The sequence below is a fragment of the Clupea harengus genome, chromosome 22 (assembly GCF_900700415.2).
Source record: "Clupea harengus chromosome 22, Ch_v2.0.2, whole genome shotgun sequence".
NCBI lineage: Eukaryota > Metazoa > Chordata > Actinopteri > Clupeiformes > Clupeidae > Clupea > Clupea harengus.
Window position 1 is genome coordinate 8,392,128 of NC_045173.1, and position 26,147 is coordinate 8,418,274.

The window sequence follows — 26,147 nt, forward strand, 5'->3', positions numbered from 1 at the left end:
ACGGAAACAGGCAAAACATCAGTCTTGGTATTATTATACCTCAGTGCAGCCCTTGACACTGTTGAAGATTAACTACTTATTAACCGAGAGTGAGGTCATTGCGGGAAATATCAAACTGAGGCTTTGGCGTATCGACCGAGCAATAGCGTTAAATTTACGGTTGAGGTTAGTAAGTTGTTTATTTTATGGCATTTTGGTGTGTAAGGAATCGGTACTCCCTCTGCAAGCTAGATACATTATTGAAAAACTTTGCCAGCAAATGGTCAAGCTCAGGAGCTGGTAGGTTAACCGTTTCTATTTGACCCTCGTTGATTGACTGTAGTACCGTTTAAATGTTTTCAGGTCGCTTGTCGTTTTTTTTCTCCGTGTTTTACACTTTTCTGCTCTTTTATAAAGTTCAGAATTTCCTCCTGGCTGTTTATGTTTTCATTTTCGTCTGGATAGTAAAACTCAGACTGATCACTTTCATTCATTTTGAAATTTTCATCGGAGGGCAACATGCAATTCCGTGTTCCCCCTTCGAGGAGGGCAATACGCGGGTGGAATGACTACGCATAAGCCAATCAGAAAGCTCGTACTGTCGTTGCCATATAATAAAATGCATTACTACACAGTCTAGAACATTGGGTTGGATGGTGGACAAGTGGCTGAGATCTTACTAGCAAGACAGGAGCTTGTTGGAGCTGTTGCCATTGGAAACTATACGTCAACACCAACATCCTTGACCTGTGGTGTCCCCCAGGAGTCAATCTTGGAGACTTTATTATTCAACTTTTTATATTCTCCTGCTTGGACATATCATTAAAAACAATAAGATTTCATAGTTCATTTTCTGAGCCCTCTCACCTATGACTATGGTCCCCTTGAGTCTCTTTGTCAATGCATTGTCCAGATTAACAGCTGGATGTCTCAGAATTCCCTCCAGTTGAATGAAAGACAAAACTGATATAATCTTATTTAGGAAAAAGCAAGAGCGATTTAGGATTGCTAATTATCTTGACACAAAAGAACTTTGGCGTTTTAATTGACTGCGATCTCCGTATTAACAGCAGTGTTGGGCAAGTTACTGAAAATTAGTAATTAGTTACAGTTACTAGTTACTTCTTTTAAAGGTAATTGAATTACTTCACCAGTTACTGTATATCAAAAGTAATTAGTTACTAGGGAAAGTAACTTTTAAGTTACTTTTATGTCTGCTTTTTAAATGTAATGAATATGAACAGTACTGAACAGTCAAACACAATAAAGATTTTTTAGACCTATTTATTGTAATAAACAGGGCAACAGGCCTTCAAATCAAGCAATAGTACAAAAGTCCCTTTTAAAACTTAACTTAATACAAAATAACTGTCTCAGTCATTTAACAGTGTTTTTTACCACATTAGGCCCAATGAAATAAAAGTGATTGGCCTACAGTATTAACACTAATTCAAAGAGAAAACAAAGGTGCCTTGAGGTGCTGCATATAATTGAATATGTGATTTTAACAAAAGGTTAACAAAATGGTATAACACAATGGTATTTGCTCATAAGGCAAAGCTAAATAGAGATAAGAGATGAGATTCTCAACAAACGTTAAAAGGGGCTAACAATATGGGCTAACTTCCCACGTAGCATGTTGTTCGGATTAATCCAGTGTGCAGTTACACCTAGAAGGCTTTTATTGTAAGCAGTCCAGATGTCTGCTGTGGTAGAGACATGTTGTAAACCCTCAAATGTTTTTTTTTTTTAGCCCGACCTGCATTTTCGTATATTCTCTGTCTAAATAGCTGGAAAACGTCTTCCTGCACATTTGCCCCTAGCCTCCATTTATCACTGGTATTTTGCTTATTAGCTAATTTACTGACTCGACAGTTGACAGAGAATGCATGTCATCGACAACATACAGTACCTAGCAATCAATTTATTCAGCTCTACCTGGCTTATCGGCTGCACTGCAGACCGTGTAAAGTCTAGCCTTGGTTGTTTGCATGGAGTGGCGTCTTCAGCATCCGCAGGGCTGGGGTCTTTCGCTACTAGCTTTGTCGAAGCGGGTTGTTTCAACAGGTGCTTCATAAGATTTGAATTGCTACTCTTCGATGTGGATAGCTTCTTTGTCTGCACATAATTTACAACTCACCACTACATTTTTGTCTTTAATTTCGACGAGCGAAAAGTGATGTCCATACTTCCAGGAGAGAAAGCTCATTCTATCCGCACTGTCGGCCATGATGTGGTTTAATGCTCATTGATTGATTCGATTGGTGTATCTGTTTGCGCCACCATGGTCCTGCGACGTCAGATCAGAAGCAGCTAAAGTAGGCCTATCTTGTCTTCTTGTCTCCAAGTGTTCATTGTTCACAAAAGAGAGTAACGCAAGTAACAAACTAATTTCAATTTCAGTAATTGTAACTGCATTACTTGATTTAAAAAAATACTTCGTTACATGCTCGTTACCGCGAAAAGTAGTGGAATTACAGTAATGCGTTACTTTGTAACGCGTTACTCCCAACACTGATTAACAGCCATGTGAAGGCAATAACTAAATCAGTGTTTTGCCATCTTAAAAACATAGCCAAACTTAAAGGCCTAAATCAAAATATGATTTAGAAAAGATCATTCATGCCTATATATCCAGCAGGGTTGACTACTGCAATGGTCTTTTCACAGGCTAAAAAGACCATCAAACAGAGAATAGACCACATTACTCCAAGTCCTTCCACTGGCTTCCAGTAAGTCACAGAATTGACTTTAAAGTACTGCTGGTTGTTTAAGTCCTTAATTGAGACAGAACCAGATTACCCTTCAGATATGTTTCAGCAGTACACCTGCTAGACCTGTTAGATCACTGGAGAAAAATCTGTTTGTAATGCCTACTGTCAGAACTAAACATGGTGAGGCAGCTTTTAGCTGCTATGCTGCTCAGCTCTGAAGCCAACGTCCAGATGACTTCAAAGTTGCCCCTCCTGTAGCCAGTTCTAAATCTAGACTTAAGGCCTTACTGCTCTCATGCTTTCTGTTGACTGTTCGAATGTAGTCCATTTACTTTTTAAATTATTTTATCAAAATCTTTTATTTTTCTAAAGCACTTTACCTTTTCCTTTAATGCATATTACATTTTAATGTATTATGTATCTGCTCGTTTCTAATGTACTTTGAATTGCCATTGTGTTTGAATTGTGCTATGTAAATAAACTAGCCTTGCCTTGCCTTGTTTGATCTCAAGGAGTCTGAAACAGTCTACAGTAATGGACAGGGAAGAATAAAAGAAAGGGAACAAATACTATTGGGCAAGTTGTCAAAGAAAATAATTGCACACAAGGAAAATTCAGAGCTTCAGCTAGGGTTTCTTCTCCTGGTGGAGCACAATGGTACACTGGCTCGTTCAATCCTCTTTTAAATCCTGGAGAGTTCCTCCGTTCCCCTCAGTTATTCCCATTTGAGGACTGGGGGAAGAAGAGAATGTTTGGGATTTCTCAGACTCGGAGTGCGCTTGGACTGGCTCCACTGACAAGTGCTCAGCAGTATCGAAAGATTTCGTTTTTCTTGTTTCTTTTAGTTTCTCTGTTTCTCTTTTAGCTCTATATTTAGCCACGACAGATACCACAGAGGCATCTGTCGTCAGGTCACAGCAACTGATAGAGTATGCTCATGCATGTTTGTGTGGTGTGACTTTTTGGATTGTGTCTATCTGCGTGTGGTTTGAATACACATCTGTGTGTGTCTGTGGTTTCTGTCCATTTTGTCGTGTGTGTGTGTGTGTTCCTGCTTCATCTGCCACAGTGTTTGGGTTCTCATTTGACCTCGCTACCTCTATAGCCGTGCCAGTGGCCAGGCCCACGTTTCCACTTTTCCCCTTTGCCTGGAGTGGTCATCGGGGAAGAGGGATGGGGAGGATGGCGCATCTTTAATCTCACAGGAGCATGAGAGTGGCTCCCCGTGGCCCTAATGATGCTCCAGTTCCTTCGCTGTGCGGCCAGGGGGTTGTGGAGGACCAGGGCCTGTCAGCGCCTCTGATGGCCTCATCAGCTTTCAGCTCAGTCTCTCTCAGGAGGCCGCACATGCGCGTCTCCCACTGGAAGGTCCCACATTGCTCTGTCACAGAGTATTGAGGTCGGAGCCTAATTGCACATTTGTGTGGACAGGAGCTAGTATAATATTAAAACAAAGTGTTACATTCAATTCAGTTTTGCCAATGAAGGGGTTGTTCTGATTGTAGCTGGTAGTTGGTGTTATTGCATCCTTTACAAGTTCCACAATTACTGTTTCACCAGTGTTCTTTTGAGGATTAACCGCTAGAAGCAACAATAAGAAGAGGTAATGTGTCGAATAGAGCACAGTGAAATAGCCTAGGCTATATGACGTGACCATTAAAGTGGATCAACTGTATTCCTTCAACTGGTGTTTTATTGCTAGTCACCAGAAAAACTAGCCTGTTTCCTAACTGTAGGTTAACGCAACTTGTTATGGTAACAAAAGATGGTCTCAACTGCATTATGGAACAGTGTTGCACCACTGTGTGCCGGCATGTGCAAGGATGGGAACCACAGGTATAAATTCTGTTTTAGCCCTCCCAGACTTGGCTGCTAGTTTTACTGCTAAGGGGCCTTTGTGAATTACTAGTTTCAAGGTTAAGACTGACAGCCCATTCTTTTTAAGGAATTTCTCCTAAATCGGCAAGTTAGGAGCTACTTTGAACCTTAAGATGCTTTGTGAGTGTGAGCCCAAGTCTTTGCAGCTAGCCATCTTTTTAAAATGGTCTCCTCAGCCTTGGTGGCCTGCCCTTTTATAAAGTGATCCCTGCTGTCCCCCATCCCTCTTCCTGCCTTGTGTGAACTCTGCCTGCTCAAGCAGTTTGAAGTGCACCTTCAGTTACCATCAGCTGCTGTCAGAGGCTGTAGAAAGCGAGGAAGTGGTCTTTTTGAAATCACATTGACCTACTTTACTCCACGTTACTGTGCAGCAAATATACTTCCATTGCTCACCAGTGAGCAAAACATGCTCAGTTTTTCACAGCTCTATGGCGACAAGCTTTCACTTTTAACTCAGAATCCTATCTGTCTGCCTCTTCACTGACAGAAGCGTTCCAGTTCTCCTTTTCCTTTGAGTCAGCCTTCTCCTCCTCCTCCTCCTCCTCCTCCTCGTCTTGATTTTGTAGAGGCCTTTTAGTTGGCTTGTCACCGAATGCTACGTCTCTGTTCACCCTGTCATGTCACAAGCAGAGAGAGCCTAGACAATGTTCCCAGACAGAGCACTCTTTGAGACACGTTCTGCTCTTGTCATCCTAATCTGTGAGAGGAGGAATTAAATGGGTAGGATTAACGAGCCGTCGCCTGTAAAGCAGACCTCAGAGATCCTGAGCTGTTTATTATGATGCTGCAGGAGGAATATCTGCTGCAAATCTCTCGGGAAGGGTATTCAAGATAAAGCACCTTTTTATGTCCCTTCCCAAACACCAGCCAATATTTGGGCTTTTTAAAATATTTTTTTTATTTTTTTACCCCCTCAGGTCTTTCTTTTAACTCTTACAAGGGAGAGCGATGGCATTACTCAGATAACCACTCTTGCCCGTGCTTTATTTTGGTCTGTGTTCAGCTGGCTTTGTACACCCAGAACCCGTGCTATTGTATTCGAGTGCATCGGCAGTGGTCACAGACAGGTCTCCAGAAGAATGTGGCTGGCTGGGTGGCTGGGTGGTGGCTGGGTGGGTGGTGGCCGGGTGGTGGATGGGTGGGCGGGTGCGGACTGGTGAGGATGGTGAGATGTACGTGCCTCCTGGGCCCTGCTTGAAGGCCACCTCATGTTCAGCCCCAAGTAAGCCCAGTCTGTCCACACAGTCATAAACACACGTGTGGGTTCTCTGAATCGGACAGACACACACAGACCCACACAACACTCAAACAATAAAGTAATTTAGTTTGACTGGCTTGAGGGACTCATTGGACACACAGAGAGGTGCTTGAGTATCTCCAGGTCATTGTGTTGTGGCCTTTGCTGTCTACCTCTCACACAAACCCTCTGTGGGGATGGATGATGCTGACCTTGGGATGAATGATATTGTGAAATTAAGACTTTTACTTTCTGAGCATTGTTATACCCCCTGCAAAAATGAGCTCTTAAATGTATTGATTGAATCCCCCTTGTAGTTCCTTTTCCTACGTCTTCATGATCCTATTATAAAGATGTAGTCAGTAGCAAGTGTCTGAATTGAAAGTAGATTGCTTTCAGTTGTGGACCTCAGAGAACTTCAAAGAGTTTTTTGTTACCTGCAGTTTACAAAAGAGCTCTTGTGACTATGTGGATACATGCAGTGATACACTCATACTTTGAGAGTCCAAAGTTAGTTTAAAAATAGTAGTTATTGGTTCCAGAGATTTCTGCTTGTGCTCATACTGTACTTTGTGGAAAATAACAGCATTTAAATATAGCCATTTAGAGGAGCGGATAGCTCTGAATATAGAAAAACATTGCCAAGGCTAAATCATTTAGTGCTCCTAGTCCATGCCCTTGAATATTTAAAGACTCTCTCTTCTCTTTTGAAGACACATGTGCCATATATGAGTGCTGGTTGCGCCGTCTTGTCGCAGGGTCCTCTGGTGACTTATACACACCCCAATGAAATGAAAAGGAATCTTCTGGGACGTTGCAGGAACGTTGATCATAACGGTCTCTCATCTGAGACATATGGTCGGTCATGAGACCACGCTCGTGCCATGTGTGCGTCGTGCCGTGCGTGCATCTGTTGGGACTTCTCCCTCAAGGTTGAAGATGCAACACGCTGGCTTAGATCGCGTTAAGAAAGAAGATCCTGTCGGAAAGGGACGCCTCAGTCATTTGAAAAACGTCCTCAGAAGTGAGCTGTACTCCTTTACACGCCCTCTCTTACAGGTCTCACCCTCCCCCAGCAGCGCCCCGCTCCTCTCCATCTCTGAGCTCTGTCCTCTAGCCTGCTTCTCGCTGCAACTCTCCACGCATTTTAAAGCTCGCAGCAAAATAAATGAGTAAGTGCCTTGTCTTAAATGGGCCTCATTTTTGGGGTCACCGCTGGCACTTCTGGCTTGTGACATTGTAGAATAGTGCATAATACCAGGGAGCTGATACAATGAATTACTGTGTTTCTTCAAACCCCTCAGACGTTGATGAGGTACCATGAATCCTTTTGTCAGGCTGCATTAAGATACAGCAGGACCATTAACATTTCTCCTTTTTAACTTTCTCCACAAAAGTTTTACAAGTATAAAAATGTTGTGTTGTGTTTTTTCATTGGGGGCTTTTCTTCTCTTTAACTGGCTGCAGTTAAGCGCACACACACACACACACACACACACACACACACACACACACACACACACACACACACACACAGACAGACCTCATTATGTTCTGTAGAACTTTGCACTTTGTACCATTACATGCCACTTGACTGGCACCCAACCATGCCCTTGTTTATTGTGTTGAATTGTGCACTGGAAATGAGGTCGCACGTGTGAATTTCGGGTGTGTCCATGAAAAGTGGGAGATATTAATAACTTGCCTGATGGCGATGCCTCCCACCTGCCTCTTCCACACGGTTTATTATTATTTAAGAGCGGGGTGGCGTCTGGCGTCAGATAGATTAGCAGCAGATTAAAGTTGTATGAGTTATCATGATAATCTCTGCCCAAAGTGCTTATCTGAGGCTGTTTTTTTTGCAGGGATGTAGGACACAAGGGCAGTTGTTGCATCCCCCATGCATTAAATAAGCCTTGTGTATGTTCACCTCTTATGTTTTCCTCAAGCTCCAGCGGTCACATGGGCTGTTCTTTTTTCCGTCCAGGCTCCGAAGGCCTCTGGCTCTTTTAAAGGAAGTTAAAGAGGCAGGGGAGCCGTGCAGTTTGTTCCGGAGTAAAACCGAGTCCTTGTTACTCATACCAGAAGAAGTAGTCTTTCACAGACCCTAACAAGCTTATCAAATATTGAAGAGGAAAGTTTTATTTCCTGTGTGTTTGTATGTGTATCTCTCTCTCTCTTTTTTTTCTCTCTCTCTCCGAGATGTCAATGCAATATATGAACCAAAAGCTTAACACTGTGTGTTTTTTTTCTCTCTTCCATTCCTTCCTGACAAAGCGCCCTTCTGTGTGCTCCTTCCTTTCTGTCTGTCTTGCTTGTTTTTTCTTTCTTTCTCAATTCCCGTCTTTCTTTCTGTCTTTCTTGCATGTCCTTTTGTAGTGTCTAAAGCCGTCATCAGCGTATCAAGCCAGAGGTGTAACTTGTAACTTGACCAAACTGTGCTTTGCTTTCCTTTCTTAGGTAATTTGTAAGGAAATCTCCCTAATGAGACACGTCTCTCTGAGAGAGAGAGAGAGAGAGAGAGAGAGAGAGAGAGAGAGAGAGAGAGAGAGAGAGAGAGAGAGAGAGAGAGAGAGAGAGAGAGAGAGAGAGAGAGAGAGAGAGAGAGAGAGAGAGAGAGAGAGAGAGAGAGAGAGAGAGAGAGAGAGAGAGAGAGAGAGAGAGAGAGAGAGAGAGAGAGAGAGGCGTTGTGGTCTGGAAAAACATCTTTAGGGTGTCTGTTGTGATTGTTGTTTTTCTTTTTACAGTAAGTAGACTTTGGTATGAGGAAGTTGTCTTCTTCAGAAAGACGTGTGATTGATAAGGCATCCAGTTGATATAGTTATTGTACATCAGTAAACATGTCAACCTCCCTCTGGCCTGTAATGATTTAGATAGGGCTGTTGGGTGGAGCTTGTAATGCAGTGTTTGGATGAATGGGGGTAATTGTACTGGTTCATTTTTTGAGGCAAATTCAGGGAGCTGGATAGGCGTACTTAAAGGTAAAAGTCCGCTATATAGCCGACACGTTTATCCAAAGGGACTTGCTTAGGCATCCTGTAGTGGGCGGGAAATGAACCCAGGTCGACCGCCTAGAAAGCGGCAACTGTACACTAGGGCTGCAACTAACGATTATTTTGGTAATCGATTAATCTATCGACTAATTTTTCGATTAATCGACTAATCTAATGATTATTTCCCATAGCAAATTAAAATAACGACTCAAAATGTTGGAATTTGAATTTCAAATGTATTTGAGTAACAAATGTAATCATAATACATAAATTAAATAGTAATACAAATTAAAGTGCAAATATGCTTTTAAAAGTAAAAAGTAAAGAGAAAGTGCAAATAAAGTTTTAAAAGTAACTCAAATTAGCAATCAAGCCTCTGCAAGTGCAAAATAATGCAAGAATAACTGGGCTGCAAGTGACATTCAAATTCAACTTATGAAATATATATTTTTTCCACAATCTTTTGTTTGAAGAATGCTAAGTGGAGGAGGTTAACTATTCAGAACAAACGAAAATACAGGCTACTCTGATAATTCATTGATTTACTACATTGCACTTAACATAAATTAAATAGCGTTAGCAAGCATCCTCCATGAGACGTTCTGTTTTCCAACATGTAAGCTTAAACCTTACTATAAGTTATAGATATATCATATATGTCTATGATAATTGCTGCTAGACACTCACTGTTCTTGTGCTCCCACAGCTCATTCTCTTTGAAATACTGGAATAGTGCTTCTTTAACTACTAATAATTGACCATCATTGAGAAAAATGACAACTTTTCTGTTAGCCATATCTCATATGCAGCAGCTACTAAAGCTAGCTTTGTTTATTGTTTCCATGGTAACATGAGCAGTCTCAGAATAATTCACTTTTCAGTCGGCCATTTCTGATATGCAGCACATGAAGGTACGAGAACGGAGGGCAAAGAAAACGGTGCATGATTTGTATGCTAGGCTATTTGCAGATTCTGTTCCATTTTTCTCAAGGATGGTCAATTATTATTAGTTAAAGATGCACTATTTCGCACTTCTTATAGTGCATTGCAATGCCGAATGAAAATTACCGGTAGCTCTGCTAGCGTCTGCCAAATAAAATATATTATTATTTTTTTTTTTTATATATATATTTCATGACGCGTCGACAATAAAAATCATCGTCGACCATTTTTCATAATCGACATCGTCGATTACGTCGACTAATCGTTGCAGCTCTACTGTACACCACTGTACCACCAACACTACTTAGTATGGAAGTCATTTGAATACTTTTTGGGTAAAGCAGGAAAGTAGAATTCTTGCAATTAACTTCCGTAATCACTGCAAATGAGTCCGCTTTTTGAGTTTCCCCTTCTCAGGCCGATTATAGCATATCCATCCTCGCTCATCCAGGGTTTTTGCCACTTATGAGAGTGAGTAGTGTAATTGTACAATGTTTGTTTCCATAATCACTGCAAATGAGTTTGCTTTTTGAGTTTCCCCTTCTCAGGCCGATCTATCCTCGCTCATCCAGGGTTTTCGCCATTAGTCCCACATATGAGAGTGAGTAGTGTAATTGTACAATGTTTGTTTTATTAATTTGGTTTGAACAGGTAGGTGGTAATACCTGCGAGGCTCTAGGCCTGCCGCACCTCCACCGTTGCCCATTAGGCTAGCTGTGGGGTCATCAGCCGGGGACCACCGTTCACGGATGTTTCGCCCCTTATCCCGGAACATATCCCAGTGGCGGGGCCCGACTCCTCAACCAAAGCCAAAAACATGCCTTCTCTGCTTCCTCAGACAGCTCTCTGGTGACTTTGTGTAGCTCCTTGCCCCTCAGCCCTAGCTCTAATAATGGATTATAGACATAAGTAGCTCTGTATTTATCATTCACGTAAAAATACTCTTACAGATGTATAAAGAGACTGGAATTGAGGTATTGTAGACGGTATCTGGTAACCTATGAAAACCATGAGAATCCCAGGAGTTCTCAGTACATGGGGCATTCCCTTGTTCCTCTCTCACAGGGAAAGAATGAAACTCTTTCAAGATTCTTTTTTCCCTCTTCGCTTTCTTCTCTCAACAAGAAGGTAAGCTTTGCGCCAGAGGATTTGGGGGGTGTCCTGTAACTCTCCCGCTGTCGCCCCAAAAGGCAGCTCAGAGCTGGACCCTGAGTGTCTCGCCCTCCGTCAGCGGTGGCCTGGCAGCCCCTCTGTTTAATATTCACAGTGCACAGCTGAGCTGCAAGTCTAGGTTAAGCAAATGGGCCCTGGTGAGGGGGCTGTGCAGGGCTCCCCGCTCTCAGACATGCCAGTCACGGAAGACAACGCATGAGGGGTTTGTTGTTCTCTGGCTCTCTTCGAAGATGGAGTGAGCATAAAGAGAGAGAGAGAGGGGGGGGGGGTTGGGTTGTGTGAGTGTGTGTGTGTGTGTCTGGATGCCTGACTTTTTACAGTGGGGTCAGTGTTTGTGGCAGGGATGGTGCTGTCATGCATTCCAGAGGCGCCCAGATAACATCAGGTGCATTTTGCTGCCTCCGTGACTGTTAGCATTGCACAGTAGAGACTGCAGGGCTGGGAGAAAGCGATGGTTTAGCAGTTATGTCCCACTGTATTTTTTTGTTGTCCACAAACAAAACCGTCTGGGATTCCTTTTATAATTTATAATTTAACACTTGAGGTTTTGGTAAGGGTGAGTTTGAGGTGCGGTGTGAGGGTTTCTGTAAGGAGCAGACTATTATATAGTAGGGATGTTCAGCTGACGGCTATCTGAATCTGCACTATTTAACAGATATTTGACTCTTTGTGAATTGTATGTGTGTTGACTAATACTCATAGGTGATATTTTGGAGTGTATTAGATTATTACCTTGTGCATGGCATTACCAGGGGGAAAGCAATCCATTATTTTCTGCCATCCCCTTTCCTTGTTTTCAGTTAAGAAAGAAGAGAAGCAGTCGCCCTTGAAAAATCACTGTTTAATAATCCATTAAAATGACCTTGGCTCGCACAAATCTTTTTGCTTCCTTAGTGTGATGCTCTTGTTATTTTTATTGTATTATGCCCTCCTGAAGAGTTCCAAAAGAGACTGCCAACTGGCAAACATATTTGTTCCGTTGCCTTTGAAGATGTTCCCTAGTGTTAAATATCTCAGATGCTACCTCATTGTCATTGCAATGACTGATGCAGCTGGTCCCATGTGGTCCTAAAGGTCATTATTGGCCACAGTAATGGCACACACTCTCACTCGCTCAAATGTGTGACTGCAAAATCAATAATACACCCACAACCACTTAGGTCGGTCTGGAAGAGCCTGGTGTGTTGCCATGGTGACATCAGGTGTGCCGGTGTGCCAGCCACTCACCTGGCATCAGGGTGCCATAGTAATCCACCCCTGTGCTTCCCACCCTCCACCTATTTAGCCATAATGCAATTGCAGTGCCCTGATGGCCAGCCAAGGGTCAATTAGCACCGCCTGCTGTCAGTAATCCCCTGTTGTCATCCTCCTCCTCCTTGCCCTACCACCATCAATACTTGCTGTCTATAAAGACCTCCTCAGCAACGGATGGGCAACTCTGCTGGGAGGCATTATAGGAGAGCAAATTCCATCAAGAGGCTTTGCTTCATGCGGACTTCCATTGTTCTCCACTCTTCGTCCACTTCCTTTATCTCTTACCTGTGGTCTTTCCAGTCTGTCCCCTCCCTCTTGGTGTAAGCGTTGTCTTTCCATTTCTGCTCATGTCTGGTCTCCCCTCTTTAGGCCCCCTCCTCCTCTTGAGGTTGTTACCTGCTTTCTCTATGTTTCTCTCTCTCTCTCATTCCCTTTTCTCTCCCTCTTTTCCTGTCTAGTTTTCCTATGGTATGTAAATGAGGGTGTTATCATTTCACTGAAGGCTAGCGCTGCTGGAGCGTAGCAATGTGCTGCTCCACCTGTCTGTCTCCCCCACCATTGCAAACTGGAGGGCAGGGGGGTTTGGATGGGGGGGGGGGGGGGGGGTGGATGAGGGAGGTGTCAGCTGGGGAGTGCCAGTTTTATCTCCACCCCCCCACCCCCCCCAGCCTGTCTGTGGTGACGGTGCATCAGGCAGGTCCTACAGCGCAGCCGCTCAGGTAGGGGAGGCTCGGATGGCATGCATAAATGATCAACCCACAATAGATAGTATGCATGCATGCCTGCACACAGACGTGCTTGCGCCCATTTACACACTCATGCACATATGCAGACATGCATATGTAATAGTGAACACACACACACACACACACACACACACACACTCTTACACACACAGTTTCCTCAGCATTGGTCTTTAAATAGCATCCCCTGATGTCAGGTTAGCTGAAGCACACTAGTTTCTTTTGCTTTTTTTGCACCCTTGTCTCTGTGCCCTTTTGTTCCTCAATGGGTGGTGTGCATGCACGCGTGTGTGTGTGTCTCTGTTTGTATTTGCATTGGACTCTCTTAGAGCATATTTGACAGCACAGACACACACAGACACACCAAGGCATGTTTTAGCCCTTGTGTGTTCCATATGTGCTCACACATAAGCTGTGTTTGCATATATATATATATATATATATAGTATATATATTTATGTACCTCAAGGCAGTTTTAAGACAACTTGCAATATATATATTAAAACTGCCTTAAGGGGCTGCCATGCCTGCAGTCCAGAGCTCTGCCGGTGGATTATGAGCTTGTCCCTGCCAGGAAGTAGAGGAAGCCTTGGGAGACTGGAGGGCCTGAGGCCACCATGTCCCTCTCTGAACCCCGCCCCCCCCCCCCCCCCCCCCCCCCTTCAGCCTGTGCGGATCAGGGCTGCATGCTACTGCCTGCTCTCATCACTCTTGTCCTCTTACTCGGAAAGAGGATTGTAGGCTCTAGAGCAAAGCAAAAGAGGGTAACAGGAAGCAGCCAGTCAGAGGCCCATATTTCCTTATGGAGCGTCTGCGGTGTGATCTGTAGCTGTCAGACGCATCAGTTTGGCTGTTTCGGTTCCAAAATGTCCTTCATCTATCCGTCCCGGTATGTTTTGAAGGAGAAAGGTGTGTGTTAAGAGGGGCATTGGCTAAGTTTGGGATGATTGGAGGAAGGGGTTGTGTAACTGAGGGGGCGGGGAAACATACGCTCAGCCCTGCGTGAGTCTAGCAGAAGCATCTGCTGAAGCATCGAGAGACACAGAGAGAGAGAGAAAGACACGGATGGATGGATGGTATCTCCATACTGCAGTGGCCGCACAGGATCACGTTAAGGGTGGTGGCACACTCCGTTTCTTGCCGTCCCTAGTGGCCCTGTTGGTTGTGTTTTGTGTTAGCGTGTTTTGTTGCCTTAGTGTGCTAGTTGAGAAGCAAAGGCGTTTTGTGGTGCTGCAGTAATCTGATACAGGCAGGTTTGGTGATGATAAAGTGCACATCTATTAAAGAAAGTTCTCTAGTAAGTATTCTCTCTGCTCTGTTCTTAACCTAGCCCAAAGTTGAGGAGACCCTCAGGTGACGCACTCCCCCAAAAGTCTGAGATCTGAGATGTCAGGTCTCCAAATTGCACCATTTTAATTTATGTCAGGCTCCTACTGCGAGAGAAAAATGTTGCACCTCTTTACATCAGTTGAGAAGTGTCAGAAAAGAAGACTTATGGATTTCAACCCCCTGGGGGGAAAAAAACCCAGAAGAGTTCAAAGCAGGATGTGACTGATGTGCAGTTGAGACTGATACATGGATATGAGTGACATCACACAGACTGAGCGATAACCACTTTTCGGGCGGCCGTCTTTGGCTTCGGCTGATGGCCTTGCTCTGTCAGATGCCATAAGTCATTGTGCAGTAATATCCACTGCTACTTCCTTTACCCATCATGCCCATGTATGTGATGCTCCAAACCGCTAAATCGATCCAGCCGCAGACGGTCGCCATAGCAGCATGTTCCCCAGTGGGCCCGTTGTGAGGACAGCTGGCATCCTGCCAGTGTTGGGGTTGATCAGGTGAGGAGTTCCTCCCCGACCTTCACTCATGTGTTTGATCAGTTTCATGCAGGCGCTCCTGCCAGTGGGCTAGTCCTCATCTAATATAGAGGCGCAGGGCAAAAGGACAGCAATCAATGAGCAGGGGGATATTAGAAGAAACGTTCAATGTTGTGTGGTGATGAATTATTTAATGCTGTATTGCAGATTCATTGAAGTGTGTAGTGTGAAGAAAAGCTCATTAAAATGGTCAATAGATCGCCTAAAGGAAGGCTGTCAGAAGAGAACTGTTGTGCAATATCAAATTATCCATTGTCCTTTGTTGAAGATGCACAAAGATGCAGCCCAGATGTAGAAATATTTCGTTATGTTGTGTGTGTGGGTGTGTATAGAGAGCCATTGTGGGTGATGGCATTGCCTTGGATTGCACTGTAGCATCCATCACACAGCCATGATGTGTAAAATCCCATTTCTATTGACCGTGCCCCAGCAAGAGAGCGGGAGAGGGCTGGAATGAGAGAGATTATAAAAAAAATGAGTTGAAAAGATTAAAAGCGAGTGAATGGAAAGGGGAGGGAATGAAAGGCTTGGTCGAGGTTTGTCCCTCTGCATACATTGCGGCACTAGGCTTATAATTGGCTTTTTCCTTTTAATTAAGCCATTTCTGAAGAAGCGAGGCAAAGTGATTTACATTTCATTTCAGAGCGATGGTGTTTACATGATGGCTTTATTTATTGCTGTTGCCCTTCCCACAGGATTCTGTTATTGCTATTCAAGTGTGTCTGACTAATCTGAACTCCGTTTTATCGCTTTGTGCTGAGAGGAAAGGCCTTTGTTTACCTCTTTGCACTTATCTTATCAACATGCAGGATTTAAATACACGAAACTGGCAAGTTGCATGAAACTGTTTTGTAGACGTGTTCAAGAATGTGAAGGGTTGCATGGAGCCTACATGTATACATCAACGAAATTAACTTTAGCGAAACTAAACTTGACATAAATCTGCTCAATGCGATGCATTAGATGTGTGTGAATCCTCTGTGTGCCTCCCCAGTCACTGGGGCCCGGGCGTCCGGCTGCGAGGGGTTTGGCCGCGGGTGTTGCTCATCCGCCTAGGAGAGCGTGTGAGCATAAGGTTGGAGCGGCCCTCTCAATCAGCTCCATTTCTTGCCTGGCTACACTGCAGAGTGAGGCCGTGCCGCTTGTGTCTGCTGGTTCCTGAATCGCCCCTGCTAGTTTTTTCTGGTTCTGGTCCTGATTGCTAATTAGAATTATACTTGTAGCGTAGTGGGCCATCAGCTGAGCGGCAGTGATGAGGTGTAACGGTCAGGGCTCTGAGAGGTAGCTCACTGTTGAGGAAGGGAGCCGTAATGTTGTCATTTAATTACAACCCAGTGCTTCTTGGAAGGCCTCTCCTGCAGTTGAAATGGCCTGCTTTAGTCACACTTTAGTGTTTCCTTTGTCAGGTTTTGTTTAGCAAGGGCTGCTGATGTAAATAACAATTATTACCTAATTTTGAGTTTTTTCAGTGCACCCGTGCACTGCACTCAAGAACATGGATGTATTGATATACTGTCACACCAAATGTTAGACAAGGGAAGCCTGAATTCTCTACCAACAAACCCTAGGGGGTAGTGAGAACATGATGGGCCCTAGTTCCTTAGATACAGGGACCAGATGCCAGTGCATGTTGGGGTGGGACGGCCAGTCCTGGCACAACTGCTTGATTTGGATGGCATTTTAGTGTCACCAATGTCTGTCAGCGACTTCCTTTGTTGTTGCCTTAATGTACTGTGTCACCACCTTCTCTCTCCTCCTCCTCCTCCTCCTCCTCCTCCTCCTCCTCCTTCTTCTTCTTCTTCTTGCCCTATCCCAGTCTCTGCGGTAATTACTTTGCAAGCCTGACTGACTTTCTCCATTAAAGCCACAGGACTCTCAGGAGCCTGTGAGTAATTCCATCGATCCTGCTTTTTTACTTCTTTTTCCCTTCTCCGTTTCTTGTTGAGCTGTGGAAATGAAAAGCAAATAAAGACATTATTGGAAAAACGGGACTTTCCAGGGATGTAGGCTTGGGGTTGTTGTCCTGCCTTTCGTGGTTCTGACCTTTTACTAGATTGTGGAATTAACTATTAACCTGAGTGTGAATGGTTCACTGGTCAAGAGGCTAGATTCTCTCCAGCGTTCATTGGTGCATGTAGTTGCGGAAGTGTTGACGGTAAATACGCACACACACGCTGGTCAAGACTGGTCAGCGTTTGATAGGTATACAGATACATAGACGTTACTTGCTGTCCCACCCCCTTGTCACTCAGACAACACTGTTCCTCTGAAGCTGCATCACGAGGCTCCTCCACATCATGCCACATCTATTACCGTGACTTCGGCTAGATGTCACACTAATCAACCAGCCATCAGTCCCCTAACATCACCACTCCATAGAGGCTGAGCCCTTCATCACCCCACCGTGACGGCTCCTGCTCCTCCCAGGGTTGCTGTCCTAGTTTACTGTGCTGGTCGGCCCACCCATGAGGGCTGGTCTTCCACAGAAGGATTGTGGGGGTGAGGCAGAAACGAACATCCTCAACCATGGACGGAGGGATGCAGGGTAAGCATACCCACCAGGGAGATGGGTAACCTCATTGGCTGTCCTCCAGCATACTGATCCGATGTGGCAGCCACGGCCACCACACACTCACCCCCCACCAAAGTAATCTGTGGCCACTTAACTTCCCTTCCACTCTCGCACAGTGTCTCTCTTCACTGATCTTTGTTGTTCATTTCCTGGTATGTGTGATGGCCTGCTCCAGTAGCTTAGCGCTGTAATCTTAGCACATCTTCACAGTCCTGCTGTTAGTGGTCTGTTTGCATTCCTACGTCTTTAATGGAGTCATACCACCAACTGAGGTGAAATAACAGTGATTTGTTTGCAAGTTACATTGTAAAAACACGGCATGAACTGTTTCTTAAAAATCTTTTTGGGCAGTTCTTCTCACAGATGCTCCTTAGTAGCAGTTTCAACTTTAGCATTGATTTCAAAACAAAGTCTCTGTGCTGCCTAAAAGATTTATAAAACTATTCCGCAGTGGGTTTAATTAGCTCTCCAACATCAGGTCTCGCACAAGGAGCCTTTAGGTCCACTTTGGAAAAAAGCGATTTACTTTTTTCTGTTTAAGGTGTCTGCAGTGGAGATTACCTCAGTATTTATGGGACTACAGCACACACAAACAACTACTAGCCGGACCATTGGGCCGTGCTGTTTAATCTGACAAACGAGTAACTGTCCCCTTTCCATCTAAAAGCCCAGCACTGTGCTCTCAGACAATGGATCTGATGAGCATCTTTTTTCAGTGGGGGCATCCTGGGTCTGTCTGCACTTTGCAAGGGAAGTGGATGGAAAGCGCTGCGAAAAAATCCCTCAGAGCGGCAGATTCGTGCAGGAAGTTCACTACAGTTATTGTTGTTTTCTTTTAAACTCAAGATGAATTAGAATGAGCTCACAGGGCAACGACTTCCCCCATAGTCTTCCCTGCAGCTGCCCAAGTTCACTACGGCCAATGCTGTCACTGTGAAGGACAAGAGGCGGTCTATCAGAGAGTCGAGGGAAAGTGGCCTGGAACAAGAGGGGCCCAGTGCCGACTCTGAGCGGCGGCCGCCTCACAGGCTCTCCCTGTGTTTATCTGAACCAAGTTGAGAGAAACGAAAACATCAGAGCTGAAGAAGGGCTCCCAGCTTTCCTCTCTCCCCTCTAACCGTCATAGGCTACTTACTGTACACAGAGGCCCCCACTGTATTTGTTGCTAGGTTACAGTAGGGAAGTGCCTGGCATTTTAAAACCAATCCATCCGCTCCACAGCGGTGTTGGTATGCAGCAGAGACCCAGCAGAGGCCTGGGACTCCTGACGTTGATTGTGGACAGAATGCAGACTGCAGAGGGCAGGGGGAAAACAGTGTTTCACTTATTGGACAAACAAAACTTGCAGTCCTCTTGAATGGCATTTAATTGACACAGCCAGTACTGGTCTAGCTCACCGTAGATAGGATTTACCTTTTTTTGGGTTGTTATTCCTTTCCAAATCCCCCATACGTCCTTTTAATCAGATAAGCAAGCTTGCTTTTGTTGGCCGTGATATTGCCTTGTGATATTGAATTGGAGCGATGCGGGAGACGGGCTGACACAAACGTAATGGAATCTCCTCTGAATGTGCAGCTTTAGGCTGCATTGTCATTTAGGCTAAGAGAAAATCTGGCCGGGAATTGCTTCTTGATGGGATTTTTTTGTTGATAATTCTGCAGAATAATTTGCAACTTGCTGTGTAAATTGATGAAAATTAATTGGTATTGATATTGGAGAGGGATGGAAATGGAGAAAGCAGGCCCCTAGTGACAAGTGATAATCCACCCTCCCCAATTAAAAAAAAAAAAAAAAAAACAACCTTCACTCTTGCTAATGAAGGAGACACTTCTCTTTCCAAGGGGTTTCTCTTCCAAGACACCTCAGTGAAGGAATGACTGTCCTCCTTCTTACACTTGTACATCTCCTTGGAAATGGAGGTCAAGGTTCTCACGTACATTTAAAGCGAGGCCTTTGTTTTGAGGTTGGTATTGATTCTGGTAAGGAGTACTGGCTGGTGCAGCACAACTTGGTGAGGGGGATGTTTGGCAGGGCTAAATCGGTTGTTTATTTGAAGCTGTCAGTTGTGAGCTGCACCTGTAGAGAATTCGGTAACTTCTCATCTCTGTGAGGTTCACATTGTGTTTGTAATCTGGTACACAGTGGGGAAAGCAAATGGGCGTGAATGCCAGCTTTTCACATTTGTCATGCTGGGATCTACTATTGTTTTTGTTTAAAAAGAACATAGTATCTTCTTTTCTTCACTTCGAGATTTGTTTTTAATTTACACCAAATCTCTCTCTCTAATATATATTCAGCTATGCTTGACATTTATTATTATTATTTTTCCCGCACAAACATGAAGCGCAGGCTGTCTCTGCCTCTGCAGCAAAAAAAAAAAACCACGAGGCCCCCTCGTTTATGTGCAATAATGCTTATTTCAGTCATGACTCTGGAAGCGTTTGTGTGCAAGTGAGTTATACATGCGTAGATAGATGAATGCTTTTCTGTGTGTGTGTGTGATAGTGAGAGAGAGAGAGAGAGAGAGAGAGGGTGGTAGTGAAACAGAGGATATTTGTGTGTGGGCATGATTGTGTGTTTGAAGGGCAACACAAGGCTGCACATAAATCGTGTCTTGCATATTCAGTTCAATTGCATTCCATTCCATTCAATGGCATTTGAGGCAGAAGACACTGAACAGGAGCTGGCCCAGATTATGTGTGGTTCGGTGACTGAGTTCATTCTGATAACCAGACTGTGCTCCCCTCCATTATTTATCACCTCAGACTGTTATGGCCAACAGTCATCACACCCCTGCCACTCCCACTAAGTGTCACCCTAGTGGTGTGACTCGGACGCGGTGGCTACCGACCTGACTCTGACTAACCCTGAACACGGTGGCTCTCACACCCAACACCTCCTGCGGTTTCCTGGGCATGGAAGTAGACTGTGGGACCCGAGTATGCGGGGGGCTGAGGTGGTTTCAGCAGCAGAGGCTGTGTGGTGAGACCAGTCCCCCATCTGTCCCTCCCTCGCTCTCCCCGTGGGTGGCCCCCCTCTCAGGCTCGCTGGCCTATTTAGGGGCTGATGAGGAGAATGGGGCCAGCCAGCTCATTTTTTAATTATGTAAAGAGCCGCATGCCTCAGTGTTTAGACCCAGCTAAGGCAGCCTTGCTGTCCGTGTGAGTGCTCTCTTTCTTTCTTTCTTTCTTTCTTTCTTTCTCTATCTCTAGCTCTCTCTTTCAATCTCTGTCTCAGTCTCTTGCCAGATGACCTAGGGTTATCTTTCTTTAACATATAACAGTATGTATGTTTCTTTGATGTATGTTTTGCAGTCACATGTTAGCCTGTGAGACATGAGACGATAGCTTATACCATCACTTCAAGATACTTCTTCGAAGTCACGCCAACAGTCAAAAAATACATCAACAAATATTGTATTCTTCCCTCACTTTGAAAAACATTTCTGTGAATGCTGTCTCCCAGAGAAGATGGTGCCTTCAAAAGGGGTCCTCTGAGTGATTCTTCTGTTAGCCGGCTGATAAATGTGTTTGTGAAAGTAATCCAGCATGGCGTTAACAAAGCCCCACTGTGCTCCGTGCTTGTGGGAAAGGACTTTCAGTGTGATTATGGGCAGCTTCAAGTATGTCACACACGCAGGGATATACACAGTGAATTGCACCACGCCCCAGTCCCACAGTGCGTCGTACGTTCGTCACAGTGGTCATTTCAGATTCATGCATGGGTTCCCATGGCTTTTTTTTTTGCCCCTGTGGATGTAGTCTGCATACATGCAGTGCCAGCCAGAGCATTTTGCATTTTCAGCCGGCGTGGAAGTGAAGATTGGCACAGGAGGGAGTTGATTTCACTAGCTCTGCCACACTAGCGGTAAAAGGTGTGTGTGTGTGTGTGTGTGTGTGTGTGTGTGTGTGTGTGTGTGTGTGTGTTTGCGCGCGCGCACTTAGGGGGCTGGCTGCATTTGAGTGATAAACAGACTGAAATCTTGAGAAGAGGTCAGGAGTTTACCACAGTGCTTTTCTGATGGACCTCTGATGGTTTGCGTGACCTCCAAATAAACGGCACCAATTCTGCCTTATCTCCAGCTCTCACCTGGCCTCCATACTGCCCTCACACATGTGTACGGGTGACCCGTCCACTGTTGGCTTCAGTGTTTCCTGTTGCCTCTCTCTCTACCCTAGAGTGGAGAGGAAAGAGGAAGCAGAGCTGTGCCTGCTGCATCTCCAGCTGCTTCGCCATCTTATGAAGGCCCAGACCAATTCCCTGTGCTACTGGGTGGCTCTGTGTCAACTGTTCCCCTCAACCCTAGGCTTTCTCGCGCTCCTCTTCTTCCTCACACACTTGAGCAGACGGAAGAGTTATAGTCATGGAGGCCCATTTCATTTGACCATGAACGACCACCGCCACCACCATTGTGGCTATGGTAATGCTATTGGTAATAGCTGTGTACAAAGATATCTATAGGACAAATGATAGAATTATTCCCCACCTTAAAAGTAAATGGAAATGTTGATCAATGTGACTGTGGTACTGTACCAATCCTGGGTACACAGAGACTCCACCTGGCTGTAGCTGTGTCTGAGGTTGTGAAAGTGCTTGGCCAGGGTTTACTCTTGTCGTCCTGCTACTGGTAGTGCCTAGAGGTGCAGAAGCATGAGCAGCAGGGGCAGTTGCTTGATGTAGAGTGTCTCTCCCTTCCCCCTCAAGGAAATGGGAGGAGGCAGAATCATACATTTCATTACACCATATTAGACAGGAGACATTAATCTCCCTCTCACTCTCTCTTCTCCACTCCTAACCTTCTTCTCTTTCCCTCACTCTCTTTCTGTGTCACCGACACACACACGACACACACACTCCTTCATACTCTCTCTTCCTGTCTTGCTGCCTGTGTGTGTAAGCTTTGACACTGCCCATAGACACCTGGCTTGGTGCAGATTGCCATTTTTGCCCACTCTCAGTTCCTGGTCCGGTGTTCACAAGCTTGCATGAGCGCTCAACGTCCTATGAGCCATATGCAAGATTGGAGCATAATGTAGCCCATCCTACACCACTGCCTACCCCACTGCCCCCTATCTCCTACACCACTGCCCCCTATCTCCTACACCACTGCCCCCTATCTCCTACACCACTGCCCCCTATCTCCTACCCCACTGCCTACCCCACTGCCCCCTATCTCCTACCCCACTGCCCCCTATCTCCTTCACAGAGCCCTGGCATCTATGAGGCAGCATTGTCCAGAAGTAGTGGCAAGCTTTGGTAATAGTCTGCTTCCTGGGTGGAATTCAGGAAAAGTTTGTAAAATCATGTAGTTGGAAACATAGTTTGACTCTTGAGACATATATATAGTCATACAAATGGTGAATGTGAAATGGTGGTATAAGCCTACATCTTATAATATTTCAAAAATACTGAAATATACACTTTTTATGGTCTTTTGTTATTTCGTTGTGTTGTGTTTGTTTTGTGACGGAGAGATTGAGCCTGAAAGGTTTGGCTGTGTTATTTTCCTGACAGTGCCTGGCTTCTCCTGACAAATAATCATTAGTGGCTGGTTTGCTATGAAGAGATCTCCAGCCAGGAAATGTGTTATTGTACAAAAGCAATTTTGTTTTATTGATATTTAACTGTCAAGGCTGCCCCCCTCTTGCTGTCTTTCCCTGACTTTCTCTCCTTCAGTGTCCTGTTAAGTGTCCTCTCTCTCTCTCTCTCTCTCTCTCTCTCTCTCTCTCTCTCTCTCTCTCTCTCTCTCTCTCTCTCTCTCCCCCCTCTCTCTCTCCCCCCTCTCTCTCCCCCCTCTCTCTCTCTCCCTCTCTCTCTCTCTCTCTGTGGTGTACCTATGGCATTGAAGATGACATATGGTGTAATGGTCAGGTGGTAGGCTTCAGTGTAAGGTTTTAATTAATAGGAGTGCTTGCTGTTGCCGCCTGTGTGTCTACTGTGCTTTCTTCTCACTCCCTCTCCCATTTTCTCCATCTCTCTCCCTCCCTCCCTCTCTTGCTCTCTCTTTCTAACCCGTGGCTCAGCAGTAACCTGGCACAGGTCTCGCTAAATGTGCGAGACAAGACAGGACGGCAGTGCAGCAAGGTCACTAGCCCACGCACGCACGCACACACACGCACACAGAAGCAGGAATATGTGTTTCTGGTGCACTGAATGAATGTGTTCTTCCTCCGTGTGCCGCATGGAAAGTCTCCAGAAACTCGCTGCTGAAGATGGTGGAGTGAGGAGCAGGTGGAGGGAAGGGATTTGGACCAGAGAATATTTCAGGGTCATCGACTCGCCGGTCACTCATCCTCCCAGCAGTGTAGACTTCCTGTCTTAGCCGTTCTCTCTGCCGTACGGTTTCTTTCCTCCACTGTGTGTCTGCTCTCTGGCCCTCTGCCTTCCCCCTTATCTCTCTGCAGTCCCTCCCTGTTCGCTCTGAGGGTACCTGCTCTGGTTTTAAGAGCTGCATCTACACTCTAGAATCTCTGGGTTTGGGGGGGGGGTTACTGCCCTGGCTAGGCGGGAGCTTGCACTAATTCCATTGTTGGCCGTGAACAAAAGATTCTTGTGACACTGGAATGGGGACAGACTGATCCTACAGCAAATCTCCATGTGACCAGCGGGGGGAGGGTGGGGGTTTCATGGTCGCACTGGCCCTGAACTCTAATGCCACTGTATGTTCCCCAGAGTAGCAAGCTAACTCATTTACAGTGGTTACAGTCCCAAAAACCCATTTTGTCTCCTCCATTTAAATCTGAAGTAATCGGCGTCAGTGAGGTTTACAATTACATTCATACAATGCCCTGTCCATTTCCCTTTCAGAGGCTACATACACCAATATCCATTCCTATTAGCAACAGACTTTCGACACAATTTCCATCTGACAGAAACAGTCAACATAGTTTGTGTTTTTTTTTTTTTTTTTTTTTTACACAGGTGTTTTTTTCCTCAAAGGTGTCTTTGCTTCTGAATGAGTAAATTTCCGGTGAAGCGGAGTGTTTAGGACTAACAGATCAACAGAATTCCTCAGAATTGGCCGTGTTTGTGTGGGTGCTTGGGAGTGTGTGGGAATGTGTGTGAATGAGATGAAAAGATTAAGAAAGACTGCCCTATCAGGTTCAGCTTTAAATGCCTTCACTTTAACATCTATTTACCTGAGTGGGAGAAATTGGCACAAGACTCACACATAGCTCATTGACAGACTGAATTCTACAGAAGTGGCTTATCACACTCAGGTTGACATGGGGAATAAAAATAAAACTGACAGATTTGCCCATGGGTCACAGTCCATTGAGGTTTTGTTCTGCTGCGTTTTGTGAACAGTGACAACAATTTAATTTTTTTTTTTTTTTTTTTGCAGGGTCGTCATGTCAAGACGGGACAGCTGGCAGCCATCAAGGTCATGGATGTCACAGGAGTGAGTCTGCATTGTTTTCCAAAACTGTCCTGCAATCACTCATCGATCATTCCTTTATCTAAGGACTCAATCCATCATTTCATCTTTCTCTCTATCTTCCTGTCAACATCTCTCTCCTTCTGTACCCCCTCTCTTTCTATCTATTTCTCTTTATTTTTCTCGCTCCGTCTCTCTATTTATTTTTCACTCTCTTTTGATCTGTCTCTCTCCTGTCTGTATCTCAATCTATCTATCTATCTATCTATCTATCTATCTATCTATCTCTCTCTATCTATCTCTCTATCTCTTTTCATCTCTCTCTCTGTCTCAACTATTGTATTGGTCATTCCACAGGCAGGGTTGGGAGGGCTCACAGCTTTGTGTTGTGTCGCACCTCAGATGAATATTTCAGGCCCCTCCTGGGCCGTGCCACCATGAGTCTGCCTGTGATGAGGCCAAACATTCATCTCACCCACGCAGCCATGAAACTAGCCTGCGGATGCCTGCCGCTTTGATAACATTAATTATATTAATAATAATATTGCCAATCTCAGTGTGACTTGTATAGAAACAAACGCTTTCCTTTCTGAGTCACAGCGCTTGCCTCACGCTGTTGCTTTTTAGATAATATTGGCAAAGCCCAGCCACCACCATTATCTCCCTCTCAGAAACATGCTGCTTCTCTCTGTGTATATCCCCCAACACATCCCTGTGAAATGACTTCAATCTAAATGACAGTTCAAGCTTCAGTTCTAATGGCAGTTTAATGGGCGGCAGCAGTGTCCGTCTCCGTCTCCGAGAGCTGGGCGCTGGCTGCAGTGTGGGGGCTTTGTCCTAGTGAGGCGTTTAGTCCCTTGTGAGGATTACCCATGAGGCGCCGCAGTGTAGAGAGGGAGGGAGACGGAGAGAGAGAGAGAGAGGCACAGTGGGGGACGGAAGGGATCGATCCTGTCCTCCCGCTCCTCCCTAATCCTGCTAGACCCTTCAGTCTGCCGCCGCCTGCCATGTCCCGGAGGCATCCATCTTTGCCCTCGGGGAGGGCCGACAGCCTGTGCAGTCAGACCACAGCAGACAGAGCCACCCGGTGGAGCGAGCCCTGAGTCAGGCAGATGGATGACCCGCAGTCCTGCTGAAGGAGTCTGCACTGAGTCAGGGCCTTCTGCTTTGGATGCTCTGCATGATTTCTACCCTCTACATGATGGCCCAAAGTCAATGAAAGCGTTTCATATCTAACAGTACTTCTCTCTTACCTGTTGATCTAGCTACAGCATAGCCTTTTGAACTGGAAACCACAGATCAATGTTTTTTTTGTGTTGAACTTTGGACTCTTCAGTGTATTTAAAGGCCCTCATCCTCATTGTTCGTCCACAGGGAAGCAAAGGAATGGGCTAAGAAGGTGGA

The 26,147-nt window shown here is 45.1% G+C and overlaps 1 protein-coding gene across 7 annotated transcripts in view; it reads left to right on the forward strand.

Annotated features, from left to right (window-relative positions):
• The window catches only part of tnika (TRAF2 and NCK interacting kinase a), a 75,620-nt gene that overhangs the window by 10,574 nt on the left and 38,899 nt on the right, over window positions 1–26,147 (forward strand). For all 7 annotated transcript variants that reach the window (XM_031559691.1, XM_031559693.2, XM_031559694.2 and 4 more), the window contains exon 3: window positions 24,711–24,767. In XM_031559691.1, the coding sequence (XP_031415551.1) occupies window positions 24,711–24,767 (57 nt within the window). The remainder of the gene's footprint in view (window positions 1–24,710; window positions 24,768–26,147) is intronic.